Consider the following 22,361-nt stretch of genomic DNA (forward strand, 5'->3'; position numbering starts at 1 on the left):
AAAAATAACAATAATTTAAAAGAAAAAAAGTAACAATATGCTCATGTTTGTTTTGATGTACCATCTACTCACAAAAGTATCACCATTTTTTTATTTCTAAAAATAAACAATACACTTTTGTACAAAAAATGAAAGAAGCATTTGGAATGTTAGTTGTTAAATGACGGTCTGTGAAATGTCCTCAGTTATTCCCAAACTCTTGTTGTGTTTCCTTCAAAGAGTTTAAGATTTGCCATGTCTAGGGTACCCTCTGAGGCGTGATAAATAAAACTTTAAAAAAAACTTTCAGAAAGTTCTGAAACTGACTATATATTTTGAGCTTCACAAAAAAAAACTTCACTCATGATTCTTAATTTTCACATGGTAACTAGGACTAGATAGCTTGCTTTAAAACAGGAAATGTCTGTATCAGTGCCTGACAACCTATTTTCCAGCTCAGTTAAAATAAGGAGCGTTAGGTTGACCCTTTTATAAGCACACATTCCCCATTTTGGTAGATACAGCTCTGAACTGTTTACTGGCTAGAAAAATAAACTGTGTGATACATACATGTCTGATCATGCATTTGTACCATTTCAACAGTTATAGACGGATGATAAAAACCAAAGGGTCTAAAGTGTTCTCTCCCCACCTCACAATGCCTTATAGAAGACTTGTCTCGAGGCCAGTTATCAAGACAGCCAATGGATTTTGTTGCTCAGTTTGAGAATCGAGAGCTAGCTCCTGCCTGCTGAGCTATAAAGGTATCCATTGAGACAACTCAGTATGTTGCTCAGGGAGTGGATAGACAAGGCAAGAGGCTGCACCCCTAGCATATGACAAAATCTCCCAGTAAAAACTGACAAAGGCACAGGAAGGATTTTATTAACTGCAGGGTCAGAGGAATTGCCGCTGCCAAAAAAGCGCTGCCATTTCTCCATTTGCTCTGGCTCACACATTCTTTTGTGAAGAGCAAGCAGAAGAAAAGAGAAAGGGTTCTATCAGAATTCTAATCATTTCCTTACACAATGCCACACAGCATATTTCTTGCTGTCCCTGTAAGCTAAAGCATTTTTGATGTGCTGTTCAGGGATATATCTGAACTGTTTGTACATTTACTGAAAAGTCAAATTGTTAAAGCTGGAATCCAAAATAGACGCAATTTATTGTAGGTGATTTACATGATCATGACAAAGACATTCAGTCACACTGGTCAATATTGTTTGCCATCAGAGTGAGGACGCCTGTTAAGTAAAAGTTGCAGTTAATAGTTAAAGACCAGGGGCCATATTGACTAAGCATGTTGTCACCACGTAAGAGAAATACTCTTAAAATACTAGATGAGTTTCTTCCTAAAACATATTCACAAAGCTGCTGAGACCAACTTTTACTAAGGAATGGGGACAAATCTTAAGCTAAGACAAAAGGCGGGGTTGACCGTGTTGCTATGGATGATGATGTCATGATGATGATGATGCCTTGACTTAACCTACAATTCAAAATCTTTTCTTGAATGTGGCAAAAAAAAAAAAAAAATTCTAAATGTTTGCATATGGCAGCATATACCTCATTCTATATGATCAAATTACTGACAGCGACCCATCCCCTCAACCCATAAGCCAATCACTGTGGGCATAGTTAGTAAGGTTGTTGACATCATCCATTGCAACAAGGTGAACACCACCCTTCCTCTTTGTTTAAGATTTCTCCCCATTCCTTAGTAAAAGTCTGTATCAGAAGCTTTGTGAATAAGTTTTAGGGAGGAAACTCTTAGCTAGGAACTTTAACACCAATTTAGGAGAACTCTTAGTGGTGAGATAAAAGGTTTTTTGAATACGGCCCTTGATTTTCCTGTAATCATATGGTTTAATTTCAATTAATGGCTGCTTGTGGATTGAGCCAGCTTTAAAGGTTTTTGGAGGTTGCCAATAGGTCCAAATGTGAATCTGACATTTTCGACATTATTCACAGCCAAGATCACTGTAAGTCCAGGCTTTTGTTTGATTGTAATACAGTGACAAACCCCTTTTAACACATTGTCATAACCATAACATTGCTTGTATTATCCAAAAGTGTCTAAGGTCATACACAATTGGGGGGTATGTAACTGCAATAACGGTTTCACAAAATAGGCTTCAGTATGGTCAACATATCAAATGTATCTTAAAGGCACATTCAGCATAGTACTTGTTCCTCTTATGAAGCCATTTTACAGCTGTTGTTGATATGACTATTGTTTTACAATGCTTTGTTTATACTGTGTTTAATGCATCAAACATTCTCACAAAATCTGGTGAATTTAAGGGAACCCTATGAATCATTGGAAATGTCCAGGTATCATATTGGTGGTAATTAAATTAATATTTGAACATTTTCTTCTTTGACAAAAAATTGTTGAAACACTTGTCAACCAACACGGATACAAATTTCCTTAGTCTAAGGGGGATAACTTATGCAGATGTATGTCATGTTCGGTTTTTGATACTGAGGTAAATTAACATTAATTTAACAACAGAATTTTTGGTTTACAGTACCAAAAGTCACCAAATTCAAATGTGTTTGAGAATCTCATCTGCACAACAAATACATGATCTTACACCCCTATGCAATATGTTGTACACTGTGGAGCAGTGATGTCTATCTTAAACGCTGGCAGGGAAATGCCACACAGGTGCATTGTTATTAGTTATAATGCTACGAAGCAGGTTATTGTGGTCTTTTATTGCATGTGTCATGTCTACAGTTTGTCATTTGGCCACCATTACTGTAAGATAGTAAGTACGGAAGTCCTTGAGCAAACATTGTGTCAACCTTTTTTTATCAATGCTACAATAAACCTTTCTGGCACGACTAAACAGTCGTAGTACCAAAAGTAACATCCGGCACTCTGGTTAAATAAAAAAGTTACTATCCCTTTAGAAGAATGGTGAATGGTTGGTGCTCAATTTGGAGAGTAGTGCAACAATAATAACATGTTACTTGGTGAAGTCTCTAATTTATACTGTTCCATCAGGTCCTATAGGACAAATTCAAGGTATTGCAAAATCTAGACATGGAGATTAATATTAGATACTGTATATGTTCAGGTATTGTAATGGAACCTAAAATGGATTGTGCATTGAGTCAGATATATTTTGAGAATGAGAACTTTCATTGTAAATAATAGCGACTTGATTAGGGGGACTTGATAACACTATGTGATGCATTAAAAATAATATACATTCATAAATGTGTAATAATACCAAGGTCTCAGCTGCATAACAGGTAACTAACACACTTCATGCAGTCACCAATGTGCCACATTTACTATGACTTCAAAACATCAATGCAGTGTCATCAGATAGAATGATCATAGAATGTATTATAACATGTAGAATAATTGTGGAAGTAATTGTCTGGTTATAGAGCAAAAGGCTTCTCTAAAACTGGCTTCAAAAAACTGATTATTTGTAAACTGGCCAACCTTTAAACATCAGTTAAATTTGACATCCACATTCATACTCTGCACATCATCAAATACACGTGTTAACTAAACTACACACCTGTTCTAACAATAACATCAAAATAAATCCTATTCTCTCCATACTGTATATACACAAAAATTACTAATTTCTATAATACTGTTATTTTTGATTGCACCTTCTTGGTTTTCAAAAAGTAGATAGTTTCCAAACATTTGTCTTTTAATCTATTTGTTTGACAAGAATTAACAACAATGATGGCATCTAAATTAGTTGACAACAGCATAAACTATGCCATATCTTGCCTCAATCAAATAATTTCACATATCCAGATTCACAGCTATATTTTTTTCTTTACAGTGTTTTCACAAAGGAATGTAATAAATATACAGTAGTTTTGACCCCTTTTGCAATATACTTCAACATTTAAACAAGATAATATGGTGCAGTATTCATAAAACAAGCGGATAACCTTTTTCAGTACAAAAACAATACCCCCCCCGCGAAACAAAATCTTCATATTTAAAAAGAAACACGTAATCAACAAAACAAAAGTATTTGTGCTTTCAGTCTTCAATTTTGATGGCTATACTTTCTAAAGATTTATAGTTACATGTTTTGTTACTGAATTGTGTGTTAAGCAGTTTTCATATAGATCCACAGAGAATTCCTTGCCCAGGTTACCCCATGAACAACAACACTGAAGTAAGACATACATTTAAATCCTGTGGACCTCTCAGAACCATACCATTACACTATCTCAAACATGAAAGTGACATCAAGTACGGTTCATTTTCAAATTTAGTCTAAAACTAATAATAATGGTTGATTAAGTATTTCTATCTGTTAAGACCCAAGTTAGATTGACAATAACATTTATTAGCCAACTGGAAAATGGACCTTAGTGGAACTTTAAATAGTCACATAATCTATATGTAAAATCATGGATATCATGATATATTATTAAGCTATTATATAATTAAGCTATTATTGGGCTCAAAGAACTGAATCGTTGTCTAAACATAGATTCTAATGCTGCAAAACTGCTGGAATGAAGAAACCCTGACAAGGAACAGGAAACAAGGAAAGCCTCCAAAGTAGTCATGTACACTATCCAGCGCAAGTCTTGCTCCACTCTTTTATGTTTCTTTGTCAATTGGATTATACCTGTATGTCGAACATTGCTACTCATCCCTGTATCAGTTTTTGTTCTGCTGAACTTTATCTTTAATTAATATGGCAAAGAGATAATAATAAAAAAAATCATAAATGCAAACAAGTTAATACAGGGCTGTGACTCTTCCCTTAATCCTGTACAGTGCAAAAATGTGTGACTGCTGATTCAATGGAAATTAATGGCATTAATAATAAGACCACACATCCACTTCCAAGGAACCAAAATTGCAAAGAGTATAAAGTTAGATACTTTCTCCTACGTTCTTTACTTGATAATAGATGAGGCAAACAACATGAAATTGTAAGACTAATTTCTAAATGCAACAAACCGTCTATTTTATATTGGTTCAATAGAGGGGGGGTTTGAGTAAATTTAAAGTTCAGTTTAGCTATTTAGTAATCTATGATGCTATTATTATAATGCAAACATTTGAAAACCACAATCATACACTAATGCATAATTAATGTTGTGCATGTGAATGTATATATTTATTTGATTGGACAGTCTTATAATTTAAATACTGTTTAGATGATTGATGTGGAAATTGTGTACTGAGGGACTTGGCACTATGGCATCTTTCTGCCATTTACAACCCCATGGCTACAAACAAATGAAAGAGCTCATTTTGTAGCCATGAGGGCATTTAATAAGGACAATGAGCATTGATTCTCAAAGTGGGCAATCAGAATGATCTTTTAAAAACAAAACAGATTTCTAGGTATTTACAAGGATTGTAACTTCCATTTTGGGAAAAAATAAAATAAAACTCCCCACAAAGGTAATGCTGATTATATCCAATACGGACTTAAACAAACTGTACCAGATTGGATCGAGCCATCAGCCTGTAAAAGCATTGATGAATGCTTGAAAGGCTCTTTACAGTCACTGTGTTCGGTTGCCCTCCACTAGTATACACTGATGAAGGAGGAGACAGCCAAGACCAGGTACCGGCAGGCCATTAGGACCTGCGCACTTCCTGTACTCCCATATGGTGCAGTGTTGGGTGCTGTGGGCAGGAGAAAAGAAACATTGATTAGAATTATTAAACTTTCGCATGCTATTCCATTTTATTGCCAGCAATCAGTCAACATGTGTTGCTTATGAATCAGGGAAAAACAGAGGTTTCTCATTCAGATGTTTTATGAAGTTTACCAGAGGATAAAGCATATTATTACATCATTTTTAACAGTCATTTTGTATTCAAAATTGCAAGCTGTATGGCAATAACACATACTATTGCCAAGATATCAAAAGCAGCTACTTTTCCAAAGGTGCCCTCTTCTGTCTTCTGAAAAGTGGACAGCCACTGAGCTCATCTCTCTAGAGAACTGCGCCAGAGGCTGAGAGGACAAGTGCATGCTGGGGAGATAGGGTGGGGACTGACTCACACACACAAGCACACACATACACACAAACAATTGTGCATGTACACACGCAAACACAGACTTCCTGGAAGACTTAATTCTACCAGGGGGAATCATGTAGAGCAGGGGTTCCCAATCCTGGTCCTCGGGCCTCCCTGCCCTGCATGTTTTAGATGTTTCCTTAACCCAACACACCTGATTCAAATGAATGATCGTTAGCAGGTTTCTGCATAACTAGATAATGACTGATTCATTGGAATCAGGTGTGTTGGAGCAGGGAAATATCTAAAACCTGTAGGGCGGGGAGGCCCGAGGACCAGTATTGGGAACCCCTGATGTAGAGCACAGCCATCTCAGCATAGTGCATTCATTCACACAGCTATGTAATTAACAATGTAATCATCTGACAGACTTTGCCTCATACACACATACTAGTATACCCACAGTTAGCTGTAAAACCATGTCTGCATTTTGGTGCATGCAAGCACAGGCATGAATACACACAAACATGTCCTCGTGTAGCAAGTTCGCCAACAATACACAAGCCTGATTTATCAAAATGGTTATATATTATATATATTATTTCTAGGATCATCATCACATCGTTGTTTTTAGTTTATTTTGTGTCTGAATTCAAGGTCGTTATACATCAAGGGTAGCAGAACTAGGCAGGTTGCTATTTTACAGTATGTCACTTTCAGTTTAGATCATGTAAATCCTTGGTTGCAATACATTTAGGTAATAGATCAGACACTTAAAATGTCAATGTGAAAAGGTTCATGCCACATTTTTACACATTGCACTACATTTCATGGTGTCTATCATGAATGTGAATGAGTACTGTTCATGCTGTTTACCCATTATTTGGAAATTCTATTCTACCACAGATGGAAAGCTGAAGACAAAAAGACAATGAACAGGTGAAAATTGTGATAGTGTGTGCGCTGCCATCTCTCTCTGTTTCTCTTCCTTTTTCATTCGCCTCCCATCCGTAGCAGAGGATAATGACACAGTTTTCCTGGGCTGAAAGAGCCCAAAGACGGTTACCATAGCAACAGCTCATGTCCTGCGAGCCAGCACTATTACCATGTGAAGACCCTTGCAAGTGTACATTGATTTACCAGCACTACTAAAATCCTTCAGCGGCAACAAGCAATTCCTTATATAATATGTAGGGAGAGTAGAGCCATCAGTGGAATCACAATTGAACAATTGCTTTAATGCCTATTTTTGCCCCAGTTTATGAAGGATCAATTTTCTCTGCTCTGAGCATGAATTACATTTTTGATTTAGAAACAATATTAGCAGTTTTACAGAAGACGAGTAATACTGTTGGTACCTGTTTCTTTTCGGGTCTGTTTAATATCCCTCTGCATCTTCAGTAAAACCCAACTATAGTTGTTTTGACTGTTAGTTGCAACTGTCCATTTATCTATCCCTAACTGCCTGCAAACACAATACTTCCAGCTTTTTTAGTGGAAGAGAAAGACAAAATTAGAGAAGACAGAGGGCCTCATGTACTAACGCTTTTGCGCCCACTTCAGGCGTATTTGTTTCGCAATTTGCACGTAAAAGCATGGAGTATGTACAAACATGCCGCACTGAGGTAAAAGCACAGACTACCTGTCGCGGGAACTGAAAATGGCAAATTGCGCTTTTCCGTGTCATGCATATGCATTCACGGGAGGGTCAAGGGGAAAGTGGGAGTTTCCCATAAAGATATGGGAGAAGATGCGTAAGGAGCGCCTAATTATGTATTCCGCGGTATGTACAGAAACTGCCCGTGAAAGTGCGCCTCTATTTTGCGGTGAAAATTCTGCGCCTCTTAAAACCAGGTGTGGATGCAAGCGGGTTCCTTCGCATATGCCTCCTGGTGAAATGACAGCAGTAATCCGAGCAAGACGAGGACATAGGCCGAGGATAGGATCTGAAATGATTTTTGCCACAAGGATCACACTTTTTCAGTTGAGTGAACACAATCATTACGCGTTATAAATTAAGCAGCCAGGCAATATTACAGTTAATGGAATTTGTAATTTCGGTCCAAATAGCATTTTTTGTACCGGTGTGGAATTCCGGCCTTGTATAGTATTTAAATTCGCTTTTACCTCATGGTCCAGTTAATTTCATTATCACTAAATCTTTGTTTTTGCTGTTTTGACTTTGGTGGCTGATCCATGATAGAAAGAGAGAAGGATGCCCATTCAATTGTGCGTTTAAATGCTCGCTATTTACGATATAGTGGGCGGAGAAAGGCGCTGATTAACCGATGAACTGCAGGTTTCGTGAATACGACGTAAACTGAAGTATCACAGCGTGCACAATCTGAACACCTTGGCCATGGCGCTAATAACACTACATTTGCAAATGTACGTACATGAGGCCCAGAGAGAGAGTAATACTATACGTTTGTATGTGTATGTTTGAGAGAGAGAGAGAGAGAGAGAGAGAGAGAGAGAGAGAGAGAGGGGGGGGGAGAGCAAGAGCAAAAAATATAGTAGAGGGTAAAATTCCTGTACTGCACCTCAGTTGAATTGGATTTTAATAAAAGCTGTGCCAGTCATACAACATTAATGATCCCGCTTTTCTTTTCTTTGGGATAAGGCCATCAACTGAAAAGGAGAGCACTCCTTGGTATCCCACCAATATTCTCCTGTAATCTTTGTCAGTGGAGCAGCCCGTGCATCATATGAGCAGTCAGCACTCTGGGGTCCTGTGCAGAACCCCTCCCTGTCAGTATTGGCACATATAATGAATTATTGTGAAATAGACCAAGCTGGCATTGAAAACAGGGAGCAGAGCCAAGGGTAGAGGCTATGGTGATGGAGAGAACAATGAAAATCTGGAGTTTTAGAAACGCACTCACTTAGAGGCATTGTCAAAGGGGCATGAGAGTTCCTAGTCTTAAATTGACCGACCTGTTAATGTTGGTGAGGGTGATTGGATGTGTGTAATATGAGGGTGATCGGATGTGTTGCCGACTTGCCAAGCAGTCTCCTGCATGAACCAGCTTCGCCTATTGATTATGGCGTGAATAAATAGTACACTGGAATACAGATTTAATTCAACAACAAACAACACCGCAACACAACCAGTATACCAAATACTATTTCTCATTCCAAGTATCTGACACCATGGGCGTAGCCACAATATAACTTGGGGGGGCCCATCCCCCTCACTTAAAAAGAAGTAGTTTGGACCCACATTTGCAATCAAAATACTAGTGCATGACTGGGGCCCGTTCGTCGTAAGGGTTGAAGCTAAGCTAATCCATTGTCCCTTTAGCCCGTTAACATTAGCGAGCTAACTGAGAACCGGTTCGTCGACGGCTGATCCGCATCCAAATCATGTGGTTAATTTCAATCAGGCTAAACTTATCAGAGCAAGTGCACGAGCACGTCCTACTTCAAAAGGCAGGAAAGGTCGATCACCAAAACCGTGATTTTCTAACGGTATGATGGCGGAAAAGACGAAAGAGAGAGCGGTGATATTCTCGCCATCTGAGCAAACTATTATAATGAGTCTCTACGAAGACAATAAGCATATTATCATGGCTAAGTCAAACACCACCACCGCTGCCAGAGCAAGACAGGCATCTTGGTAAAAAACTGCCGATAAACTAAATGCGTATTTTGGTAAAATGGCTCATCTTTAGTGTCTTATTACCCCGATCAATCAGATCACATTTCTTTAAATGTGCCTGCTGGCAGTAGTCTTAATGGAAATTAATTATCTAATGAGATCTTGCTAGCGAAAATTATGATATCAACTTTTTCAGAATAAGTATAAAAACAAGGCCAAAGAGTATAATTGATACAAATTCATAGACACTTAAGAGGATATATGTAGGCCTACTGAAAGCGCATGTAGTAGGGTGATATCAGGTAAAATGGGCCATTTTTTGGTAAATCGTTTGGGACAATAATACAATACCATATATGCTTTTGCATGTGTTTTTATGATTACTAATGACTGTTTTTGATCATTTTTGTTGAAATGATGTTATAAAATATAATTATTTAGGCCCTACAGTTCTTGAAACATCAGCTGTGCCAACTTTTTGGGCACAAGCAGTTTCAGGTAAAATGGACCAGCTGTTCAGGTAAAATAGGCCAGTGAAACTGCAAAGGTAAATAGTCATTTATCATCAATTTTAATTTCAAAACACAGTTGCTTATACAGCCACATAACATTTAAACTGCATTAAACAAACATATTCATATGTGCCATAATTTTTTTTTAATGATCCTGAAGCCCAGACTCGTCACAGTTCCATATATATGTGACGGTGGGCCCTCAATACCCAGCTTGACCAAAAGGCTTTCATACTGGTTAAACCACTGGCTAACCACCTCTTTGTTGAGTCCAGCAGACCGTGCTGCAGACAGGACCTCTGGCTTGCATATCCCAAGCTCTGGGTTGTGCTTTAGAAAGTTCTTAAACCAGTAATATCCGGCCCTCCCTGCTGTCTTGGAGAAACCAGATATGTTGTTCTTGGCTGCAAAATCAAAGGCCACTTGCTGGACATCACGTTTTGTGAAGGGAAACCCCCTCTGCGCCAATGTGTTGAGGGTGGCAGCAAGCTCCCTTTCTGTCTCCTGTGGAAGGTAGGGCTTCTGCCCTGACACATGTTCACTGCCAGTCACCTTTCTACTGATGCGTCTTTGCAGTGTTGATCGCGGCACACCCCATGCTCTTGATAAGAGGTGCACACTCATTGTAATTCCTTTCTTCTCTCCCTCCATGTATTCATCTAAGGCCCACTTCATCCTCTCCTCTTTCCACAGATTGTAATTGTTTGGCCTTCCTTTCCAGCCCTGTTTTATCTTTGTATCCTTTCCTCTCTGGCCCTTGCTCCAACTCTCTTTTCTCTCTCTTTCCTTCTCCCTTTCTCCTCTCCTCTCGCTTCCTTCTCCTTCGCCATACTCACTGTACATAAAATATCTATACCATTATTACTGTTGGGGGGGTCATGGTGTGACACAGACACACACACCCTCACACACACACACTCCAACACGTGTATGTGTGTTTGTGAGTGAATCACATGATTTTTATCTGAATTTTATTCATTTTATCTGAAACCATGTTGCCCATTTTACCTCAGTGGGTTAAGGTAAATTGGACCACCAAGAAAAACATAACTTTTTCAAAAAATATGTTCATATACCAAACTAACAACATTATTTGTGATTGATGCCATCAAGACAGATATGCATAGTTTTTTTATGTGCATGTAAATAAATAAATAAATAAAGATGTATCATCCTTATAATAGTTTAATTAGATTTGGTACGCCAGACTATTTACCATGGCAGCTTTCTGGTGCAGTCTTGTTTGAATTATTGGCCCGCCCACCATAGCAACCATAAAGCAATCAAATCCCCTGTTACTTGTCAGGGCTGGGACCCCCAAACCTTAAATGGCCTATTTTACCTGATATCACCCTATATATGTGTATATGCATGTAGGCCTATGTGTAAATCCGTCTTTAATTTCATTGACTGGGGCATGGCCAGGAATATGATGAATTGATTCATCAGCTGGTTAAGCGCCAAGTACACTTTTCTTACACCAACGCATGCTGTGGCTTTGCCAATGTTTTCTGCATCGCCTATACTGTATAAAAATGTAGCCTACCTGATGCGAAAACCCTCAAGGCTATGCAGACAGTCTGAAGCACAGTAAAAGTTTCAAGTAGCTTTATTGTCCATTTCTTCACGTCAAGACATAAAAAGGAATCTATATGACGTTTTCCACTCTCCCACAGTCGTCGTCGTCGTCGTCGTCATCTGCCGCTTGTCCGGGGATCGGGTCGCGGGGGCAACGACCTAAGCAGGGAGGCCCAGGCTTCCCTCTCCCCGGCCACTTCCACCACCTCTTCCTGGGGGACACCGAGGCGTTCCCAGGCCAGCCGAGTGACATAGTCCCTCCAGCGTGTCCTGGGTCTTCCCTGGGGCCTCTTCCCAGTGGGACGTGCCCGGAACACCTCACCAGGGAGGCGTCCAGGAGGCATCCTAATCAGATGCCCGAGCCACCTCAGCTGGCTCCTCTCGACGCGGAGGAGCAGCGGTTCTACTCTGAGCCTCTCCCGGATGACCGAGCTTCTCATCCTATCTCTAAGGGAGAGCCCGGACACCCTGCGGAGAAAGCTCATTTCGGCCGCTTGTATTCGCGATCTCGTTCTTTCGGTCACTACCCATAGTTTGTGACCATAGGTGAGGGTAGGAACGTAGATCGACTGGTAAATAGAGAGCTTCGCCTTTCGACTCAGCTCCTTCTTCACCACGACGGACCGATGCAGAGCCCGCATCACTGCGGACGCCGCACCGATCCGCCTGTCGACCTCGCGCTCCATTCTTCCCTCACTCGTGAACAAGACCCCGAGATACTTGAACTCCTCCACTTGGTTCAGGATCTCCTCCCCGACCCGGAGATGGCACTCCACCCTTTTCCGGTCGATAACCATGGCCTCAGATTTGGAGGTGCTGATTCGCATCCCAGCCGCTTCACATTCGGTTGCGAACCGCTCCAGTGAGAGCTGAAGGTCACGGCCCGATGAAGCCAACAGGACCACATCATCTGCAAAAAGCAGCGACCCGATCCTGAGGTCACCAAACCGGACCCCCTCAACACCCTGGCTGCGCCTAGAAATCCTATCCATATAGGTAATGAACAGAAACGGTGACATAGGGCAGCCCTGGCGGAGTCCAACCCTCACCGGAAACAAGTTCGACTTACTACCGGCAATGCGGACCAAACTCTGGCACCGGTCGTACAGGGACCGGACAGCCCCGATCAGGGAATCCGGTACCCCGTACTCTCGGAGCACCCCCCACATGAGCCCCCGAGGGACACGGTCGAACGCCTTTTCCAAATCCACAAAACATGTGTAGACTGGTTGGGCGAACTCCCATGTACCCTCCAGGACTCCGCGGAGGGTATAGAGCTGGTCCACTGTTCCACGGCCAGGACGAAAACCACATTGCTCCTCCTGAATCCGAGGTACGACAATCCGGCAGACCCTCCTCTCCAGGACCCCTGAATAGACTTTCCCAGGGAGGCTGAGGAGTGTGATCCCCCTAAAGTTGAAGCGCACCCTCCGGTCTCCTTTTTAAAGAGGGGAACCACCACCCCGGTCTGCCAGTCCAGAGGCACTGTCCCCGATGTCCACGCGATGTTGCAGAGTCGTGTCAACCAAGACAGCTCTACAACATCCAGAGCCTAAAGGAACTCCGGGCGGACCTCGTCCACCCCAGGGGCCCTGCCACCGCAGAGCTTTTCAACCACCTCGGCGACCTCGGCCCCAGAGATAGAAGGGCCCCCCCCGATGTCCCCAGACTCTGCCTCCACGTCGGAAAGCGTGTTGGTGGAATTAAGGAGGTCTTCGAAGTATTCCTTCCACCAATCCAGGACGTCCCCCGTCGAAGTCAGCAGCGCACCGTCCCCACCGTATACAGTGTTGACAGAGCACTGCTTCCCCCTCCTGAGTCGCCGGATGGTGGTCCAGAACCTTTTTGAAGCCGTTCGGAAGTCATTCTCCATGGCCTCGCCAAACTCCTCCCATGCCCGGGTTTTTGCCTCCGCGACCGCCAAAGCCGCGTTCCGCTTGGCCTGCCGGTACACATCAGCTGCCTCAGGAGTCCTACCAGCCAATAAAGCCCGATAGGCCTCCTTCTTCAGCTTGACGGCATCCCTCACCTCCGGAGTCCACCACCGGGTCCGAGGGTTACCGCCGCGACATGCACCGACCGCCTTGCGGCCGCAGCTCCGGTCAGCCGCTTCAACAATGGAGGCCCGGAACATGGCCCATTCGGACTCAATGTCCCCGGCCCCCCCGAGACATGATCGAAGCTCTCCCGGAGGTGGGAGTTGAAGCTTCTTCTGACAGAGGGTTCCGCCAGCCGTTCCCAGCAGACCCTCACATTACGTTTGGGCCTGCCAGGCCTGACCGGCGTCCTCCCCCACCATCGGAGCCAACTCACCACCAGGTGGTGATCAGTTGACAGCTCCGCCCCTCTCCTCACCCGAGTGTCCAAGACATGCGGCCTCAAGTCCGACGACACGACTACGAAGTCGATCATCGAACTGAGACCTCGGGTGTCCTGGTGCCAGGTGCACATATGGACACCCTTATGCTTGAACATGGTGTTCGTTATGGACAAGCCGTGTTTAGCACAGAAGTCCAACAACAGAACACCACTCGGGTTCAGATCGGGGGGGCCGTTCCTCCCAATCACGCCCCTCCAGGTCTCACTGTCATTGCCCACATGAGCATTGAAGTCCCCCAGGAGGACGAGGGAATCCCCGGGAGGAGCGCTTTCCAGCACCCCCTCCAGAGACTCCAAAAAGGGTGGGTACTCTGAGCTGCCGTTTGGTGCATAAGCACAAACGACAGTGAGGACCCGTCCCCCCACCCAAAGGCGGAGGGAGGCTACCCTCTCATCCACCGGGGCGAACCCCAATGTACAGGCGCCGAACCGAGGGGAAACAAGTATTCCCACCCCAGCTCGACGCCTCTCACCAAGGGCAACTCCAGAGTGGAAGAGAGTCCAGCCCCTCTCAAGGAGACTGGTTCCGGAGCCTGTGCTGTGCGTCGAGGCGAGGCCGACTATATCTAGCCGGAAACTCTCTGCCTCGCGCACCAGCTCAGGCTCCTTTCCCGCCAGCGAGGTGACGTTCCACGTCCCTAAAGCTAGCTTCTGCAGCCGAGGATCGGACCGCCAAGGCCCCCGCCTTCGGCCGCCGCCCGTCTCACACTGCACCCGACCCCCATGACCCCTCCTGCGGATGGTGAGCCCACTGGAAGAGGGTCCCACGTTGTCTCTTCGGGCTGTGCCCGACCGGGCCCCATGGGAAAAGGCCCAGCCACCAGGCGCTCGCCATCGAGCCCCACCCCCGGGCCTGGCTCCAGGGGGGGGCCCCGGTGACCCGCTTCCGGGCAGGGGCAACTGAGAACCATTGTTGTATTTCTTCATGGTTGTTTTTTTTTTTTGAGCAGCGCTTTGTCTGGTCTTTCACCTGGAACCTGTTTGCCTTGGGAGACCCTACCAGGGGCATAAAGCCCCCGACAACATAGCTTCCAGGATCACTAGGACACGCAAACCCCTCCACCGCGGTAAGGTGGTGACTCAAGGAGGGGCTCTCCCACATTGAAACATAAAAAGCACAGGCACAACAGATAAGACATTTCTTAGAACATAGCGTTACATATTCACATACAGCAGCATAAGCTCGTAAAGCATCGCTTGCTGCGGCGTGTGATATTTGCAATGTACGGCCCGAGAAGGTCTTGCAAATAAATGAGTCCTTGTCGGCTGAATCGATATCACTCAAACAAGAACTCAAGTTATAGAAATAAAGGATCTTGAGGATCGTGAAGAACTCATTGGTATGGAAAGTTAATCGAACTATATCTCCTTGGTCAGTTGGGTCTCTCGAAAAGGGAGCTGCCAATTATTTTCCGGGGGTGTGGCAAGCTTATCCAGCTACACTTTCGTTAGCCTGCTCTCTAAGCAGGTTAGTGCTAATTGATATGCTACTATGGTGATTTATCTAAACTTGCTTCCACGAACCAAAAATAGGGGCGTGTTTTATCTTAGCCTGAAAATTTGCTCGCTAAACTGCTTAGCGAGCTACGACGAATACCCCCCTGGTCTACTAGTCCAGCGTTCTTTCCATTGCTTCACAATCAAATCTGTTCCACTTTATCAGTTGGGGGAATACCCATAGCTAATGAATACCACTCCACGTTTTCCTGGTTTCCTACACAAAACAAAAATCACAACACAGCGGGGAAGTCAGCAACAATGGATGTTGACAATGAAGCAATTGATATATTTAATAGCTAGTCTATCTTCGTGTGGTACTGTCGGATTCCCTGTTGTGACACGGTGTAATGCTAAGGTTTCTAGAGCTAGCAAGTAGCTTTGTAATATCCCAACGTCTAGCTACATGAGTATGAACATTTAGGCTAAAGACAATGAACAACATTGCTCATTTTGCATAGTTAACTGCGATCAAAGATGGATTTATCACATACTCAAACGCACTATAAGTTTCCTTTTCCACATGTATTTTCCCGCCAGCAAAAATAGTTGGCAAATGCCATTGTGTCATTGTCAACATCCATTGTTGCTCACTTCTGCTGTGTTGTGATCATAGACTGGTTGTGACTTCTGCAAAACGTTGACACCTCTCAGCCACCGTAGATAGCCTATATGATGTATTGGCAAAATGTAATTTGCTGCAGTAATGTAACAATTATAATTTTCAAACCTCACATGATGTTTTTTTGACAAATCTTAGTTAATATCCGCATACAACACAGGTAATGAATTTTTTATACATGGTCATTACGGCTCTTGAAAAATATATTGACTATTGGGCAATACTTTATCTCAAAATGTGTACATTACATGTATTGTTTGAAGAAAACAAAACTGGATCAAGGACTTGTCTGAAAAGTAGGCATCCTCTCTTTGTCAAAAAGGTCCATCCAAAACTGGACACACTCACTTTGCAAGGTCAACCACCTTCGTTCAGTCCTCTGGTTTCCAGTGCTTGGACCAAAGGTTACACTGTCTGTTCCTGCGTGGTTCTCAGAAAAATTCAAAAACCACTGCATTTCAGCCATATGACAATATTCCATTCCTAAATCAAGTCTGAGTCTGGCAGGGCATCCACCAATGTTGATCACAGCATCCATAAAGTAGCCAGCGATGATCTTTGGATCATTGTTTGTTTTGTAAGCATTGAGCCATATAATTGTTCTGGAAAACCCATCAATGCATCCACTGATTGCAATTCCAAATGGCTTAAGTTTGTCAAAGCCATCAATGTGCCAGACATAGTTTGGACCACAACTGTGGTAAACATGCCTTCGCAGCCTGTTTCTTGACCTCAGATCAACACCTTTACCATCCAATAACTGAGGCAATATTCGAACTGTTTCTCTGTCAGTCACAATTTAATGTAACCAACATTTTTGGTGCATCCATCTGTAATCATGACACTGACCAGAGTTTTCCAATTGCTGTTCGATAAAGGTTGCCACCTTAGCCACGTCGGTTTTATTCGTCCTACGCCAGAGCTTTTTCTTGCTAAAAATTATTTTAAAGGGGCAATTGACTGGGTTTTTGGGGTATTTCACACTGTTCCTTAAGGTCTCCGAATAGGGTATGTAACATTGGTTGGGTCGAAAATGGCCCGGGTGCTGTTCTATGCCTCCTGACAGATTCTCTGAAATGTTCCCGGGAAAAAACACTAGCTTTTCTCCTTTTATGGTATGCTCATTAATATTTAGATAAGCTGCGCGCTGATTGGTTGGTTTTCAACGCGTGAAACTGGGGAGCAAAAACAGCAGCACTCGCTGAAACATTGAAGTTGGAGACTTGAAATAAAAACGCGCAAATAAATCTATTGTGTCTACACAACACTGTTTTCAACAGTTTGACTACACATCATTTGAAATGATAACATTACTTGTTTCCACTTCTGTTGTTGAAGCAAACTGGATTGACTTAGGTGGGTAGAACGTTAGGCTACAGCTTAGCAACCAAACCATATTGTGATTCTACTCGGCTTCAGTTAGCTAGCTAGCTCTAGATATCTAGAAGCTTCCCTTCTAATGCCGACTACAGCTAGTCTAGCTAGAGTCATTTGATGTGTGTAGAAACTTATTTAGCATTTTACCTGGTGTGCTATATACAGGAAACGTTAGCATTGCTAATAACTGTTAGCACAACATCATACTGTCCTTATAGCTTGCGGTTGCAATGAGCATACGGTCGGAACAGCACCTCTTTCCAGGTTCAGCTTCCTAGCAAATCCTGCTTGCAATTGTCCAAGGTTGTCAAAACTCTTGGGTGAAATGTTCAGAGCAAATTAATGATTGAGTGTCGAACTTCACCGGGATCTTCTCATAGACAACAGCAGCCATGCCTGTTGAATGTTTGGCTCCTTGGGAAGACTGTGAGTGTTAGCCTTCCCTGTACAGCTTGGAACACGGCATTTACGATCGTGGTCCATTTTCAATATCCTTGTTATAATTCAAAACGTTCTTCTTTGTAATTCCTTATAAGTAGCCTACACAGAGCAGCGAGCAGCTAAACTAGTATCGGAGATAGACGCTACCTCGGGCTGGTCTGGATGTAAATTCTGGGGCGTGACAAAGATACAGACCGGAGCCAAAAAGGGCGGTCCACGGTCCTACGTCAGACCGGTAGTTTTGTTGAAAAGCTAGCATTTTACAGCCAAATTTTTTCTTTTTGAGATTTGAATAGGAAAGAGGTGTCAATGGACTTTGATATTCACATGTTTATTTTACCCACCGAACTGTTGTTATTCAACTATGACAAGGTAAAATCGGTTTTGCAGTCAATTGCCCCTTTAAGGGTGCGCTTGCTTAATACAATCCCATAGCAAGCAACTGAAGTATTTAATCTGTTGTAAAATTCCTATTATTATTATTATTTTTCTTCTTCTCCGCTAAATGGCTCAATAGCTCAAAAACTCCTGGACACGATTTTTTCCAATTTGGCCCAATGATACAACAGGTCACTCATTACTCCCAGACGGCTAGTGGCCCATAAGTGGCACTTTAAAACACGCCCAAAAGGGGTGTATTTATGTAAATGTCCACATCTCAATATCTTTGTGTTATTAAATCATGAATAATTTCACCTTGGTATGTCAATTTATGATGTCATTCAATTGAATTGCTCCACAGCGCACGCTCCAAATTCTCACAGACTCATCCTGCCCCTTGACACCATGGTGACCACCTGTCCCGCTTTGCGTTGTGTCGCACAGCATTTTCACCCCTAGTATGGAAGCAAATTGTGTCCAAAATTCAAATGAAAATGCATTTCCAGAAAACCATTTGCATTTTCAGGATGTGGCTGCATTATTTGACTCATAAATGAAATTAGTAATCAATCATCCCATTTGCATTTAAATTTTCTTCTGTAAGACTGATCATTCTTTCACTTAATTAAAATGAAAACAAAAAAAACATTTGAAATTTAATTTTCAAAATATGCCCCAGCAAATAGATACCAAAATTCAATTTGAAATGTAAAATTTTAAAATGAAAATGCATTTCCAGAAATGCATTTTCATTTTAAGAACGTGGATGCAAAATCGTGACCACAATTCAAATTCAAATGCATTTCCAGAAATGCATTTTCATTTTAAGAACATGGCTGCAAAATCGTAACCACAATTCAAATTCAAATGCATTTCCAGAAATGCAAAATGAACGAAAAAGCATTCTGAGTGGCGCAGCAGAGTGACGTCACTAGCCGCTCTTCTTCAGCTCCCTGCTGACCGAGCTACCCATTTTGTTCGGTAGGGGGCGGTGTGCACATCTACATTGCATAGCAAATGTACCGGGAAATTGATTGAAATTGCCGGGTCTTTAGAGGACGCATAACAATCAAATGTATTTTCGTTTTCATTTTAATTAACTGAAAGAATGAGCATTCTTAAAGAAGAAAATTAAAATGCAAATTGGATGATTGATTACTAATTTCATTTATGAGTCAAAATATGTAGCCACATTCTGAAAATGCAATTCTAGAAATGCATTTTCTTTTGAATTTTGGTCACGATTTGCTTCCATAGTTCCCGCAAGTCGCATATTGAAAATGCTGTGCGATACAGCGCAAAGAGGGACAGGTGGTCAACCTACTTGACACACGCACAAGCTTGGCGAGACGCACACACATCTTTTCTGGAAATTGTGTGCTGACCAAGCCCTCGATCTTTAGCTCCTGTTTCATTTATCTTCCAATCGCAGCTCACCGTTACAAATATAAATTATTTTTCGGAGGCCATTGTTGTTTTCAACTGGAATCGCCTGATAGCTGTGTTGGAGGCAGCCACGTTCAATTTTTACACATTTTAAGTTAGAATCGATGATTGGGTTCGTGAAAGTACGCTACTCTTGAATTATGGTGAAGGTTTGAGCACTTTGAGACCTTCAGATTGTGAGTTTGAAGTGACGGAAAACCAAACTCGAAAAGTAGTTAGCTTTTTCCCTCTGTGTAATTAGTGAATCATGTATCACCTCATCAAAAAGGTAGAGGAGGGCAGCTTTTAGGAGAACAAGCGATTCCCCACAGACCTGTCGGCTCAGAATTTTGATTTGGGTCGTGAAAGTCTTTGTAATAAGCCTATGCGCCAGGGAGACCGCATAGGCTTAGGCGGCAGCCATGTTTTGGTCGCGTCATGTTAATAAGTTCACCATGACATTCTGGTTCCGCTTCGGGAGCAGAGTGCACCTAGCCTGGCTGCCAGCCCAACTTATCCCCGGCCACAAAAAAATTTGGTCGGGAAGTTGGGTCTGGGGGGGCACGTTTGGGGAAAAACTATGACCAATGAAATTGTCAGGGCGGGCTTTATACGATGATGGACAGATGATCAACAGTAACGTAATCAACCAAGTCACCAAAGAGCGCTTGGGTTGAATTTGTTTTCAACAAACAACATATTACGTTGCTCTTATTGGTTGTAGGTCTATCCAATTGAGCGAAGAGGCATTTGTTTTATGAGTTCGGTTGAAACACGCCCCATACTCACAGCCCAACGGAGAGTTCTCAGACTCATATTCTGACTAGAATTATGAGTATGAAAACGTCAGGCTAGAGTGCACCAGCTGGGCGTAAAAAAGTTGGTCTTAACTCCTACGTCGGTCTTACCTACGTCCGACTTTGTGATTTGAATTTACACCGAGTGTAAAAAGAAACGTTACTGTTGATCATCTGTCCATCATCGTATAAAGCCCGCCCTGGCAATTTCATTGGTCCGCCCAGATCCTGGTTTAATGTAGTTGTTCCCAATACGAGACCCTCCAGACCCAACTTCCCGACCAAATTTTTTTGTGGGCGGGGAGAAGTTGGGCTGGCAGCCAGGCTAAATTTCAGCTGTTAAAACTATAACATTCTTGTTACAACTAGCTAGCCTACTTCTACTTCTGTTTAACAGTTCAAATTTCAGCTTCTCCCGCATTGTAGGCTATTTAAGCTCTTAGCTTTGTTGATGCAGTTCAGCTTCCACACTGCCTCTTGAAATTAAACTATTTCTTTGATTGCTTCACAACGTTCAAACGTATTCTCCCGCATTGTATTTAAGCACTGAGCTTTGGTAGATGATGCAGTTCAGCTTCCACACTCCCTCTTTAGTGTGAATCAAACATTTTTAAAATTAATTTCAGCTTGCGGGTATATTTTCATTTCTGCATTTTCAGCCATTTAAAAAAAATAATTTCAGCATTCCAGCGCATTTTCAGCAGGAAATGCATGTTCTCGTATGGAACGCTCCCCTTTTAAGGTAAACGTAAAAAGGCGTACAGTTCTTTACGCTCAATAAAGCACACCCCGTGACTCACTTTCAACCAATCAGAATGCTTGATTTCAACCACCCGTATTATAAGTAAGGGATAATACCCGACGAGGTGTCCAATATCAGCTGATAATGGACGATGCGGAGGCGTGAACCGTCCGACGTGCATCGGAGGTGCTTCCGCGGAGTCATTTGTGGGAGAATGAATGACTGGACAAACGAACAAATGGTTATTGGTATAAGTACAATTATTAACGACATAAATCTGTGCAACGCAGTGACGTGTAGTCAGGGTAAGCAAGGTAGGCACTGCCTACCCTGCCAAAATTCACAAGTAAAACATTTATTAAATAATTGTATTTAATAAACTTGTAGCCTATTTGTATTTTTACTGATTATTCTTGTGATATATATATGCAATATGTGTGTTATTCCAATTGTTTAGACGTTACGATGACAAATGTAGCAGTTACGCATAATCAAATACAACAAAATGGTAGACTAAGCGCTTTTACTGTCCATTCATTGAGGACGACAACGAAAAACTCAACTCGATCCTGTATTCTTTAACATGTACGTCGAAAAGAACAACTCTGCTGTGCCTTTGCACGTAAATATGTTATGCCAGTAATCATTTACGTTACGTATAAAAACATGGACCAATTAAAATCGAGATATTACTGGAAATTTGCGCAGCTATAAGGTTATTAGCCTACACTGGCTACGTTGTAAGCGTAATCCCCGCAAAATTCAATTCAAAATGACAGCAGCGGTGTCTTCCGATATCAGAGTTGAGGAATTTCTCCAAGATCGATTTTATTCAAAAAAGAAGTTAATAGCAAGAGGGAGGTCTACGCCAGACTCAGATCGACTACTGCAGCGAAAGGGACAACATGTTTTCGATCTTTTCAAACAGACTGGTATGAAAAGATTGGGTATGTGGCTGTGCTCATATTCAGCGGCTGTAAACTACTGCCTACTGTTTACTGCATTGTTTTGACATATTAGCCTAACAATAAATTAGGTAATCTGGCT

The 22,361-nt window shown here is 42.3% G+C and overlaps 1 protein-coding gene across 3 annotated transcripts in view; it reads right to left on the minus strand.

Moving 5' to 3' along the window:
* Positions 1-1,515: 1,515 nt before the first annotated feature.
* Positions 1,516-22,361, minus strand: part of negr1 (neuronal growth regulator 1) — a 243,195-nt gene continuing 222,349 nt past the window's right edge. For all 3 annotated transcript variants that reach the window (XM_084676263.1, XM_084676262.1, XM_084676268.1), the window contains one exon: positions 1,516-5,623. In XM_084676263.1, coding sequence (XP_084532389.1) covers positions 5,523-5,623 — 101 coding nt within the window. In that variant the 3' untranslated portion in view covers positions 1,516-5,522. The remainder of the gene's footprint in view (positions 5,624-22,361) is intronic.

The sequence above is a fragment of the Hypomesus nipponensis genome, chromosome 16 (assembly GCF_054491055.1).
Source record: "Hypomesus nipponensis isolate SF chromosome 16, ASM5449105v1, whole genome shotgun sequence".
Lineage (NCBI taxonomy): Eukaryota > Metazoa > Chordata > Actinopteri > Osmeriformes > Osmeridae > Hypomesus > Hypomesus nipponensis.